This window comes from Garra rufa, chromosome 20 (genome assembly GCF_049309525.1).
Source record: "Garra rufa chromosome 20, GarRuf1.0, whole genome shotgun sequence".
Taxonomy (NCBI): Eukaryota; Metazoa; Chordata; class Actinopteri; order Cypriniformes; family Cyprinidae; genus Garra; species Garra rufa.
This window is the reverse complement of record NC_133380.1, coordinates 29767312-29781457: the sequence shown is the minus strand read 5'-3', so window position 1 is coordinate 29781457 and position 14146 is coordinate 29767312. Positions and strand designations below refer to the sequence as shown.

The 14146-nt window shown below is 37.8% G+C and overlaps 2 protein-coding genes across 2 annotated transcripts in view; one reads left to right on the top strand and one right to left on the bottom strand.

Moving 5' to 3' along the window:
* syn2b (synapsin IIb) overlaps positions 1 to 14146 on the top strand; it is a 152655-nt gene that overhangs the window by 117547 nt on the left and 20962 nt on the right. The window lies entirely within an intron of this gene.
* On the bottom strand, positions 9292 to 11521 carry LOC141293281 (metalloproteinase inhibitor 3-like). Its single transcript, XM_073825308.1, has 5 exons — positions 11318 to 11521; positions 10876 to 10955; positions 10663 to 10759; positions 9902 to 10020; positions 9292 to 9626 (listed from the first exon to the last, which is right to left on the bottom strand). The coding sequence occupies exons 1-5, from the start codon at positions 11451 to 11453 to the stop codon at positions 9468 to 9470; spliced, it is 591 nt and encodes a 196-aa protein (XP_073681409.1). The 5' UTR covers positions 11454 to 11521; the 3' UTR covers positions 9292 to 9467.

Sequence of the window (14146 nt, the reverse complement as noted above, 5' to 3'; positions counted from 1 at the left end):
AAACACTCGAAGCAAAAACCATGTGGATCGTCATCAGAGATGAGCCTGACACATGGACGCAAGCATCTCTTCAACTCAGACATGGTAAGCTTTTCTATTTTTCTGTTACTTTCGCTTTGCGAACAGGGTCCTTGAAGACAAAGAAACCTGAAGGTGTGTTCGTTTCACATCTATTTATAACCCTCAGGTGTGTTCAATCAATTACGTCACCTACCGAGGTTATTTAGGCCAAATTCTTGGTGTGTTTGGCACACATGCTTCACAACCGGTCGAACAAAGAATGTTCTAATCAGCGTATTGATACGCAGCATCGAGTGTAGTTTTGGTAGGGAACATATAATATTGTGAATAACAGTGAAAAATATTAGTGTGCTTGCTAGTTTTGAATGTGAACTTCTTATTAGGGTTGTCACAATACCATAAAAATGTCTTATAATACTGTACCAGCTGAAGTATTGCAATACCAAGTAGTATCACAATACTGTGCAGTATTGCGTTAATTCATAATTCAAATCTACAAAATGAACCAAATATTTATAAATATGTAACTGAAAACAGATCAGATTTTTCTCTTAGTATATTATCTATGAGAAAGAAAAACAGACTGTTGTCACCATTCGAAATAAGTGTAAACAAAATCTGTCTAAGTATTGCACAGTAGCACAGTAGCTGCATGAAGTAATATTTAGAAGTGGCAATAATGCATTTACACTGCAATTACAGTTGCATAAATGTTATGAGATTAACACTTTAACTATAAAATTCACTGAGTCACTGAGTCATTTATATAAGTGATTTGTTCAAGAACTCATACAGGAGCATTTTTCCCCTAATATCTTATATGGAGAGTATGTATATTAAAGGTGCCAAAAATGCATTAATACAATATTTTGAAATGTTCTCTGATATCTACATAGAAGGTATATGGCATAGGAAAGGTCAAGAATTCTCCAGAAACGGTTTACAGGTCAATTTACAACCCTAGGATTTGTCCCTAGAATTAAATGGTCTGTTATTACCTTATTTGGAAGGTTCATGAATAATAATGATAAGCTCTGCTATGATTCTCTCTGCTCTGATGCTCTCATTTCAGTAGCTCGCACATGGAGGAAAATATATATTTAATCTAGGAGCTCAAGCTGCTATTAATATGCGGTTTATTGAAACTGCCATTTTGAATGCAATCATTTTACTTTTACTTTTGTGATCGCATGTGCTCTGTGTAACGTTATACTACAGCGGCAGTACTTACCACATAAGTTTAGATGCTTGTTAGTGATGCTCAGGATCTGTAAATCATTGGCCATTGTCCTCGCAGTCAACTCTCCAGCTCTCCGTTTATGTGGTAAGTAAAATCTTATGTACTGCAATATAACAGGCTACCGCTAGCAGTAAGCTAACCATGTCTCTTCAGTGGCTCGCCTTATTGCCTTTTTGAGTAAGTTACAGACACCAACCATCCCTGCACTAAACATCCCCTGCACAACCTGGAACATAACATTTATTCCCCTGATCTGCCATTTTCCCTATTGTCCTCACTTTGTTTTTTGTTTTTTTTTCACAATAGCCTAGCTGCAGAACTTCTAATGATTCAGCTATGCAAATGTTGGGTGCGTAACTATTAATGATTGCAACTATTACGTAATAGTCCCTGTTATGGTAGGATTAGCCTATTTTTCAGTGGTCTTTTGCAAACACCAGATTTATACAAGAAGGAGGAAATGGTGGGTTTTGAGACTCACAGTATGTCATGTCCATGTACAAAACTGTTATTATTCAACTATGCCAAGGTAAATATAGTCTTCCATTTTATGGCACCTTTAATATGATGATGTGGGTGCTCCTGAATGCAGGTCATTCTGGATGGTTGCAATCGGTTAGCAAGCGTGGGTTTACTTCCTCTTGTGGTACACAGGATCTTTCTTCAGCCCTGTACACCTCCCAGACAATGAGATATTTAAGTCTACTATCCCATCATCAGGAGTCCAAGATGTAAGAGACTGCATACACCGGCCTTTCATACAGGGAAGTGGGAAGAAGAAGACTGCCTGCTGTGCCAGACACTTCGGGTAGAGGAACCAAAGAAGGATAGTGAGGTTTGAGGAAGCAGACATGAAGAGAAGGGGCTAAACAGTAGTGGTATGTGACTGCATTTAATTGTTTTTGTATGGTGAAGGTGCCAGTGTATCTCGGACAGAGCATCTGAAAGTGGATATCCTTGGTTTTGGCTCTTCTATGATCAGCCTGGCTCATATGCCTTCAAACTGTCCTTTTAAAATAATTTTGAGCTAAGGCTTAGACACTCTTGCTCTCCCTGAACTAATGGTCTACAACAGGAACTTCCAATGTCTCTCCTGATGAAGGTAACAGCCGACCATGTACTGAGAGGAAGTGAATCCTGTGGTGTGGTGTTTGAGGGAAAATTGTGTGTACCCAGCCCAGGTAAGGTATTGTGAAAACTTCAAAGTAGTGTTTGGCTCCCATCAGCCAATTTTATTATTCTTCTAGAGCTAATTTGATAGCTAGCAATTCCCAGTTACCAATGTCGTAGTTCTGCTCCACTGGGGGCAGTTTCTTAGAAGGAAGGCACATGGATGGAGTCTTGGTGGATTGCCCTGACATTGGGACAAAATTGCTCCTACCCCAGTTGTAGAGGCGTCCACTACCACGATAAAGGGATGTTTGTATTGGTTTGTTTAAGGGTAAGAGCAGTGGTGAAGACTTTTTTGAGTTGTTGGAATGCGGTAGTAGTTGCTGGTGTCCAAGACAGACACTTGGGCTTGTTACAGACCATGAACGGAGAGGCAGGGGCGGACTTTGCCATTAGGCAAAGGTAGGCAGTTGCCTTGGGCCCCGAGCTGCAAGGGGGCCCCCTCAAAAAAATTTGGTCGAGGTGATTTTTTTTTTTTTACTTTGTGGCAAATGTCAAAGATTCTCTGAAAAGTCATCAGAATACTATAGAATATATTTTATGGAAACTGGCGCCTCCCTCGAACACCACACTGTTGGACTATTCCATTATTTCACGTCGCATCTGCTGCAGAACTGCGGAAGTGATTGAAGAAATATTCTATATTTCGTGCTACAGCGTACATTCTGTCAGATACATTCTGGCGCCTCCGTCTCAATACTGTACAACGCAGCATACATCCACATCAAATGATAACTCAGTGGCAGAGTTCCACTCACGCAGGGGCGTAATTTCCATTGAGGACGCACTTTTCAAAATCCCGTTTGTGTTCTCCTACTTTCAAATGGCTTTGTTAAAGTAATCTCTTGGATTTTAACATGCTCAGCGCCGTCGAGAGTTTTGCGCGATTGTTAAAACCAAAAGTGAAACGCGCACGCACATTCAAAAGCAATTTTAATACCTTTAGAGAGTGACTTCCCAATGCGCGCAAATTAGGCTACATAAAATATCTAGGCTGTTATTAGTATGTGAGCAGATAATAAGATGATAATGTTGTCTATAGCTCTGTATCATGCTTGAAAAATTCGGTCTCTATTTGCAATTTGAATATTAACAGAGGAGCCTACTTTGATTATGGCTGCATTTGTCAACACCACTAAGAACGAACTGTGTCGTTTATTTTTTGTCATTTCTACTGTAGATTGTTTAAAAATACAGTGGCTGCCTCTAATTTAAATGGCTCTAATAGAGAAATTAACCAGCTTGTTCATGTACTCATGTTTACATTCATTCTTGTCCATTGCTTAAGGCGTAAAATAAATTTATTTCAAAGGCTTTCAGAATTAGCCCATTTGCTTGTAAAACATCGACAATCAGAATCGGCCATGAATACTCAAGATCGGTGCATCGTGCATTACTAAAAACAAATTGGGTGCTCCTAATTTTTTTTTTGGTGCTCCTAACTTTTTGAACGTGGGGGCACCAGTGCTACCAAGTAAAAAAGTAAATTTCAAGCCCTGTGCAGGTAACAGCACTTCCGTGTTCACTTTTGGCCATTATAGTAATGACGAAGACTGTAATACAGCATTTTGCATTTATGTGTCCATATTGATCATTTACATCAGGGATCACCAAACTCGGTCCTGGAGGGCCAGTGTCCTGCAGAGTTTAGCTCCAACTTGCCTCAACACAGCTGCCTGGAAGTTTCAAGTATACCTATTAAGACCTTGTTAGCTGGTTTGGGTGTGTTTGATTCGGGTTGTAGCTAAACTCTGTAGGACACCGGCCCTCCAGGACCGAGTGTGGTGACCCCTGATTTACATGATTTATGTTGTGTGTTTCTTCTCGCTTTAGTAAAACAAGATAGAAGACTATAAACAACTTTTCCAATTTAAGCAGCAGCAAACAGATCTAGTTAGGAGATTCTGCTTGGAAACCAAGGTAAATAGAACAAATGGCAACTCTTCCTTGTGAATAGATAATAAATATTATTGCACAGGTAATATATTATGAGAATACGATTTAACAGTTTTACAAGGAGGAACAAAATATGTAGAGGGCCCCATTTCTGTGTTTGCATTGGGCCCCAAAATGGCTAAATCCGCCCCTGCGGAGAGGCAAACTAACTGAAATTCTGTCAGGACCACTTATCATTTAAGCTGATTGACAATTAGCACAAAGTTTGTATTGACAGTATAGTTCGGTTCTAGGCAAAAACTTTCAGCCCATCCAAGAATAAGAGCAAGGAGAGCAGCAATAACCAAAAACTGACAGCAAAAAAAAAAAAAAAAACTGAAAGAAAGAGCATGTTATTCTGAATTCTGTTGACCTGATTGCACAGATACTGTTCGAACTGAATTCAATGATGACCTGCCTTTAACTGAATTTTGAATGTTTACTGTTGTCCTTTCGCATTATTGACACACTATTTTCCAATTTACTGTAAAGCTGCATTGACACAATCTGTATCTGTAAAGGTGACTTGACTTAAATAGCAGAGGCTGGGGCAGTGTTCCCATCACACGAGGAGAGTATAAGCGATGGGGGTGCTTTTTGATTGTAAGCAGGTAAAAAGAGCAGTGTGCCCTTTAGATGCAGTTACCCTAAGGCAACAAACGTTTGTCAATACCAGAAGCTTAAGCAACAAGAAAAGCCTAAAGCAGTAAGCATGTTGCCTCCACCCAGATGACACTGCATGTTACTGATAAACTAGATAGCTTGTTGTTGACTCAAATCAGATCAGCCTTAAACAACAGTTAAAAGAACAAGCATGTCACAATAATAACCAGTAAGCCTAAAGCAACAAGCATGTTACTCAACAAGCCTTTAGCAACAAGCAATATTTGCCAATACCCTGATATTGAAAATAAAAGAAGAAAACTAAGCTTAGCTTTGTTAATGAATGGAGGGTGAAATATAGCCAGCTGTGATATGGGGGCTTCATTCCCTTCTTGATATCCCCCCTGCTTCAAGCGGGGAGGGAAGGTCACTTTATATATTAGATTTAATCTCTCTCATAATATTCCTGATTGCAAGCTTTTTATAGAGATGACTGCTTGCCCACCAAATTTGTCGTTTATAGTCATAAAGCTTGCAAAATAATACTTAATAGCCCTTATATAGGGATGCTGCAATAGAAGATAATGTAACCCAGAAACTGAATAGATGGCTTATGGAACTCACATTTCCCAAGCTTTAGGTATAGGCTGTTCACACTGCATAACCCAATATTCATAATGTCTTGTTGGTGTGATGAAGGCGGTCCTCCATTCATCTCTCTTCTGTATCTGGATAAGGTTGTACGGGCCATGCAGGTCTAACTTTTCAAGGAATCTCTAGACCTTTTGGATTCAGGGGAAGTGGTACTTGATAGTATATTGGTTAAGGGCATGATAATCAATACAGGGCCTCAGACCTCCATCCTTCTTGGCCACAAAGAAGAAACTGGAAATGGCAGGGGACATAGAAGGGTGGAGGTATTCCTGACACAGTGCCACTTCTATGTACTCCTTTGTGGCCTTCTGTTCTAAATAATGGATGAACTTTCCCTTTGGGCAAAGGTTCACCAAGTTGGCGCAAGTGATATTTGCTAGTTTCAGCCATTTTCACGTACTGTACTGCTCCATGTTGTTTAAACAGCAAATGCTTTTTGCACCAATTTGTGTGCCATGGGAGTCCTGGTCTGAAAACAAGGTGTGTTCAGGTACTGTGCCGGCCCATTGCTATTTTTAAGTAACTGAAATAAACTGCGCCACTGACCAACTAAAACCTGTTATAAAGTAAATGCCACAATTTATATATATATATATATATATATATATATATATATATTAGTGGTGGGCCGTTATCGGCGTTAACGTGCTGCGTTAACGTGAGACTCATATCGCGCGATAAAAAAAATATCGCCGTTAATCTATTCTCAAAGTTGGGTTGGGAGCTGGGTCTAAACTACGCAAGATATGATGACTTTCACTTTGATATTTTAGCGCGGATGACGTATATCTAGTTGAATTGCAATGTAGGGGGCGAGAACGAGTCTTCAACTTCTGTGAAATTACCACATCAAATGAGACGCGCAGACATGGATGCAGTTATGAAGCCGCTTCAGGGCAGGTGTGTGCGTTGCTAGACCCTTTTTACTGGGGCACGTGCCCCAGTGAAAATCTGCTGTGCCCCAGTAAAATCTCAAGTTTGAGTTATAATTTACTTTGATAATCCCGAAATAAAGACATTATACTATATGCAACAACTGAATAGTACAGCCTTTTGCGCAGAAGTACTTGGTTACACAAGTTTGTATAGTTAATTGTGTTTTAAATGCAATTGTCAAGCAGTTTGTAATGCATTTTGGAAACAGGAGATGAGCGCCTGGTCTAATGCGCCACCTGGCTTGAGAAACCCGTTCTCAAAGACTTACTTTTAGTCATTATTTGGGTAGCACACATATTCTGAATGCTTTCAGAAGAATTCAAATTAGCCATTTTAATCTAGATTAATCTAGATTAATTTCAAGATTTAATCTAGATTAATCTAGATTAAAAAAATTAATCTATGCCCACCACTAATATATATATATATATATATATATATATATATATATATATATATATATATATATATATAATAAACACAAACAGGCCAAAGGATTACAATGTAAAATATTATTATTGTGTACATAAATAAAAAAAATGCCTATGTCATAAACGATAGTCATTTGCTTTCTTATGCGCGCTGTTTATATTTATTTATTTTATTTTTTTTATTTTTTTATTTCCCTTTCACTTTCAATAATGACCACATTCAGCAAAAAGGGGAGAGAATGGAAAGGGGGTGCATAGTAACTGGTTTGGAGGGCACGGCCCATGAGCGCAACTGGCTCTTAAAGGGAATGAAAGATGAGACTGTGGTTTAGTGTGCGTTATGCCCAAAACACACCCATGACTCATTAAGAGAAAAGGGACAACCCTTTTAGACATTTTTCCCATCCTTAAACTAGCAAAAGTGGATTCGGACATGCCCTACGTGCACCTGCGCCATGCACTTTAGACTAGGGGTGCTCAGTCAGTAAGTGTGGTAAATGGACTTGGACAGATGGACAGATGGACAGATCATCAAGAAAGAACTCCTACCCTAAACGGCCACCGACACAAGGCCACGGGAACCAGATGAGTCCTCCCCAATTTAACTTTGTTGCAATATGGAACTTTTGCATTATTATTGACATTTTACTTTATTATTTTAATACTGTAAGGTTGCTTTGACACAACTTGTATTGTGAAAAGAGCTGTATAAATAATCTTGACTTGACTTGACTTGACTTGACTTGACTTGACTTGACCTACGGGCATCCCAGAATGATCTCGGTGGTTGAGCCTTCCAGCACCAGCAGAGAAATTACAGTACTTCCACATTTAGATGTCCTCAAAGGAGTATACGTGTGAAAATGTCTCATGTCCAAGTGGCCTATGCAGGATGGAATGGATATTTAGAGGTTCCTTACAGGAGATTTTTGAGATAGTCAGTTGACGAAGGAGCTTTCCAGTGAGGAAATTCTCATTCCCTGGTGCTAGAGGATATTGTGCTGAGATGGCAGGAATTGCAAGGTCGGTAATTTCTCATTACAGGTGATTATGCATTGAGAAATGCAAATAGAGCATTGAATGAGATTCTCAAGTCCAATGGTTCGTCAAACACTGTGAGTTGTGAGGGCTACAGCAATGCGAGACCCTGACAATACCTGGTGATGAGGCTGGCATCCAAGCGTATGAAATTTTTAAGCATATTCTGAACAAATTAGTTACCTTGACACAGTTTGTAAAGTTGTTTGTGGATGGAAGCCTTGCTGACAAATTGTCTAAAAAGCTCTTTGAAATGATGTGTGAAAGCATTGAGCGAACAAGTGACTAAGCTTGCATGATCCCACATTTATTATCCTATTGTAGAGCATGGCCAGAGCGCAGGGTAATGATGCAAGCAAACTTCGCTCCGTTAGCGGAAAAACTGTGTGGCTATATTTCAAATACAAGGGAGCATTGAAGTAGAAAACATCTGCCGCATGACATCCTCCAGAGTGCCCAAGTATGTAGCTGGATGGACAATGGGACTGGAATGATATTCAGAGAAAGAAGTGGAGAGTGGTGGTTGAAGTGTTTACCAGAGCTGATTAACTAAGTTGGCAATGGTATAATTTTACTACCTTGCGTTGTGCTTAAGAACAGCATTCAGCTGTGACTTATTCACAGTACCGCACGGCCTCTTGCACCTTATTGCTTACATATAATACATTGCAATTGAAAAGTACTTTTAAGTGAGGTAAAGTGTATTTAAGAGTACGAAAAAGGGCTGCTAAAATTACTCTGGACCCCTCACATCCAGCACACTCACTTTTTGAACTGTTACCATCCGGTCGGCGCTACAGAGCACTGAGCACTAGAACGACCAGACACCGAAACAGTTTCTTTCCTCAGGCAATCCATCTCATGAACACTTGATCGTGGAACATACAACACTATACATTCTTTATTCATTTTTCCGTTATTTATTTAAAGCACATACTTACTTCCATTCAAATGTCTTTGTTATTTTTGCACATTGTCTGTCTTGTATACTTCTATATTGTTCTTTTTATAATATGTATCGTCTTGTCACTGTCATTCTGTAGCACTGTGGAGCTCTGTCACAAAAACAAATTCCTAGTATGTGCAAACATACCTGGCAATAAAGCTCATTCTGATTCTGATTCTGATTCTGATTTATTTAGTTATTTTGCTTCTGAAGACTACGAACATTCAAATCTATATAAACTTGCTTACATTTCACATTAAATACACACAGACACTTTCACATACAAAAATGTTTAATAGTTAATCACATATCCCCATAAAACATTGTTTTGTATGTAATTGTTGACTGCATTGCAAAGCTTCAGTAAATGTTTAAATTCATTTAAACATGTTCTACGCATTCTGAAAAAAAAAATGGCACACTTTCAAATTGACAAATGGCTGGTGAACTTGATCATCAGGCTGTAATTTTTAGGAGCTGTTGTAGTTATATATCAACGAGGTTTATTCCATCTGCAGAAGCCGTCGCTGCTTTGCAGGCAAATAGACTGAAGAGCCTCTTCATCATCAATAATGAATAAATCTTTGACTCTCATCAGACATTTTTTTTGAAGCATTTTGATCAAACAGGACGCTCCAGTACAGGGTGATATCTGTGGAGATCACAGTTTGAGAGATGACTGAGCTCTTATCTGCTTATAACATGACAACAACTGTTTTACTACTTTAAAAACGACAATAAATCAATAGTGATAGTTTGTGGCTAACACAAAAAAACATTTTGAAAAGCATAGTCTGAACATAATGTGTTTGACAACATTCAAAATTGCAGAAAATTTAATTAGGCAAAAAATGACAGCAATTTTCAACAGCTCTGCACTGTGTTCAGACTATGTTATTATTGTAAGAAAATGATTTAGATTATTACCTCACAGTCACAGCCTCTCTGATATATGCTGAGGTACCGCTTTTCAAATGAGGAGACATGGTTCCAATGCTTCACAAGGTTACATAAATCAATGAAGATCATTCCATCCTCGACATTTCCTTAGGTTAAAAAAGAAACATAACATATTTATCTCTATGGCTTTAATATAAGCTACTTTTATACTAACCAGAATGTTTTTAGCTTGCTTTATCAAAACAGTCTTTTATATCAAAATATTCTTAGACCTCAAATATCCAGTTTTGTTTTGTTTTGTTTTTTTTTTGTTTTTTTTAATAGCTTTTCAAGAGTTTCAAGAGTTTTCAAGATGAAGAAGATATTTGGAACATCAAATGGATATTTTAAGTCTAAGAATTCAGAACAAAAAAATCCACTGTCTGAAAATACATGAAACATGTGCCTTGTTGCTAGGTAATGCATGATAGGTAAAAACAATATGTGCTTTAAAATCATCTCAAATTATCTGATATTCTCTCACAGAACGGAGCAAAAAGAAAAAAATTGGTTGAATAACTTAATACACTATTTCTGTGAAATCTTTCAACTCAGACTGCCCAAAATCTGCAGAATGGCTCTGACTTTCAGTAACTTTCGTTGACTTGTCTAGACTGCAAATCTGAGCTAAAAATTTAAGCATTGATGTGTAGTGTATTCCAGCCTTAATCTATGCTCACAACCAGCATCAGGAATTAGGGTGTTCAGACCCAGTTCAAAATCTGACTTTAGATAATTAATAATTTTACCTGACAGCAGATACTCATCATTTTCCAGAGTGACTTCACATGAAGTCTGATGTGAGTAGATGTACCGAATTGGCTTTTTGTTGACACTCTTATACGTCTGGAAAGGAAAAAACAAAACAAAACAAAAAAAAAAACAAGAAAATATTTATAGTTAAGAAAGATTTATTGGCAAATTTTGGATTTGAAAATGATGTGGCAAGTACATTTTCTCACCTTGATTGTTTTGACACTGTATGCAGTCAATCCATGCGGAGTGCTGATCACCTTCTTTCCAGTGATCTTAGCTCGAATCACTAATTGGTAAAATAGACAGATGCGACAAAAATGTGTTAATTTTATCTTTTAAAAAATGTTCCTAGAGCCCACAAAAAAAAAAAAAACATTTCTCAAAATATCTTCCTTTGTGTTCAAAATAGTCATGTTGGTTTGAAATTATATGTTAATTGTTGGTTGAACTTTCTCTTTAAATAATTTGACACTACAAAAGAAAAGAGTTCATGTTACTTGGGTGAAAATATTCATTTAACTAATGTAACTTACACTGTAATGAAAGGATCTAACTACAAAGTTAGCTTATTTTATAGCGATATGTTCCTGCACCTATAGCTTTAGAAAACTTCTTATGTTTAATTAGCAGTTCATGTGTTTGACGTACCTATGTCAGACGCACAGAACAGCTGTTGAGGGTGTCTTGCCATACACTCGCAGCCCTCGGCCACCTGCTCGTTCAGTCCCACAGACAGGAAGAACAGCAACCCTAGAGTCACAGCGGCAGACAGCGGGATGCCCATCCTCACACTCTTACAGCAAGATTAAACAATATACTCAGGATCTCGACCAGCTAGAGCTTTTTTGATTGTTTCTCTTTTTTCTTTCTCTTTATCCAAAGATCTCTAAATCGTAGTGGGCATCTTATATAGCTCTTATATCTCCCACCCATCTAACCTCACGAACCCCACCTCTCATACAGACACGCACATCAACTCTCAAGTTTGATTATGAAGTCTAGTGTATTAAAGATTGAGCAATAACATGATAAAGCAAAAAACACCAGTAAACTGTCATGAAGAATTACATTTTCTTTTTCTTTTTTTTTTAAAGTGCATTATACTGCAGAAACACATTGTGACATTCAGGACAATCCTCCATCAAAAAGAGCATCTTTTAAAAATGGCTGCATTGCTGGTAATTTACTCACACTCAAGCCATCCAAGATTTAGATGATATATATTTTTTTTCTTTAGCACCAGTAAAGAAGATGTTTAGTCCTTGATGATTCATAAAATGCAAGTCCTTTGAGAGTCAAATATGCAACACAAAATTAATATCTGTCGCTCCTGATATGAGCGGCCTAATTTGTACATGCAAGCATTTCCCTGTGGTAACCCCCGTGGACAAAAGGTCATTCATGCCTTTATTTCTAGCTGATTTGACTACTAAAATTCCCTTTATGTAGTTGTAAACCAATGATCTTTCTCTACTTCAGAGAATGCTGCAGCTAAATTTCTGTTGGCTGTACACAAGCATGAGCATATTAATCTGGATTTAATGTCCCTTCATTGGCTTCCTGTCTGTTATAAAATCGATTTTAAGATTATTTTATTTGTTTTTAAATCTTTAAACAGCTACTTATATATCAAGTCTTGTGTCTGTCCACAATTCTTTGAGATTCCTAAGATCTTCAGATCAGAGGATGCTAACCATTCCTAGTACCTAAGTACTAGGAAGCTCCTAGACTAAAATTAAGAAGGGATTAGTCTTTTCCAATGTTGCCTGTAAACCGTGGAACAGTCTTCCCTTTTGTGTTAAAACAGCCCAAATATTTTCTGATTGTAAATCTAAGCTACAAAACTTAGATTAATACAGTCCCCTGTTCTGTGTTTTGTTTCGAATGTTATGATTCTGTTACTGTAAAACCATTTGATCATTTTTTTAGTTATTATAAATTGTAACCTAGAAATTAACTTGACATTGACAGACACTCTGTCCCTATTGACCCTGCTCTGTCGGAACTAAGCCTGGCTCCCGAAGTTGGTCTAGCTTGTTGTAGCTAAACTGTCACACTAAAGGGCTGCCTTTAGTTATGAAGCAAAGACAGGCTCTTTAGAAAATTGATGCAATAGTGCTGGCCTGTGCCTCCTTGGGACTCCTCCTAGGCATGGTATCTGCGTGGCAACTGGCTGGTCCATCCACCTCTGCCAGGTTCTATAATTTGACATCCCTGCTGTTCAGGCACAGAATTTGTCTGCTTAGCTGTTTTTGACCCCTCCAAGGTCTGTACGGCATGACTGTTAGGTACTGTTAATTCGGTCAAACTTTATTTTAAGGTCCAGTTATCACTTTTAACAAAACCATTAACTACAACGTTTGCCTCAATAAACTCCTAATTTGTTGCTTGATAATTGTTAGTAAGGTAGTTGTTAAATTTAGGTATTGGTTAGGATTAAGAATATGGTCATGCAGAATATGTGCTTTATAAGTAATAATATGCTAGTAATATGCATGCTAATAAGCAACAAGTTAACAGTGTGAATTGGTCCCTATACTAAAGTGTTTTAGTTAATTCTTGTCTCTAAGCAATCCTTCTTCAGTGTAGGCTCTTGGCAGTTTTTCCCAGACCCTGAACCCTAAATGATCATAAGATGGGCTCACAGGATGGTTCTTCTGAATTGTGTTCCCAAAAGGAAACACAAAGAAACACACCAAGGGAATCAACAGTATTTAAAGGGAACATCTCAGTCACTAGAGATAAGGGGAATGAGCACTGCATACTTGCACTAAAGTGAATGCTTGCTGCTTCCCAGTCAGATTCTGATGAAATGACCTTCAGCACCGTCTTACATAAAAAAAAAATTAATTTGTTCATCCAGGTGTGTAATCTGATGTATTTAGGCTTCAGTATTTCAGAGAAATGGAATTTTCCCCAAAGCGTCAGCAACTGACACAATGCTAATACCTGTTGTTTTTTAGGTTGTTAGTAACTAATAATTTCACATCATTATTGGGTGCTTTAATAGTATAATTGCATATATGTTACATCATTATGTGAACAACCAGGTAAATAGGTTATTTAAACCAGTTCACTTAAATGAATTCAAAAGAACCTGTTTGCAGGAAAAGAATCAGACTTTGACATTTGCTGAGGCTGTTGGTTAAAGGTAATAATGTTTCGTATCTTGCACAAACCTATCTTTTCGCTTCATAAGACTTCAATATATTGGTATCAATAGGTGTCACATGTACTTTTTTTTGGACTCTCAAAGTGATGTTAGCTAAAAATCCACTAAAAATCTCAGCTACAAATCTTCACATTTTTATTGAAAGGATAAAGTCACCTATATCACTGCTGTTTATCATCTGGGCCACATATCCCTGATCTTGAAATCAAAAATATTTAAACCGAAACATTCACATTTGCAATCACCAGGTGCTACAGAACTACATATGCAAATGATGAATATGCATCTGCTGTAAGAGATTAATT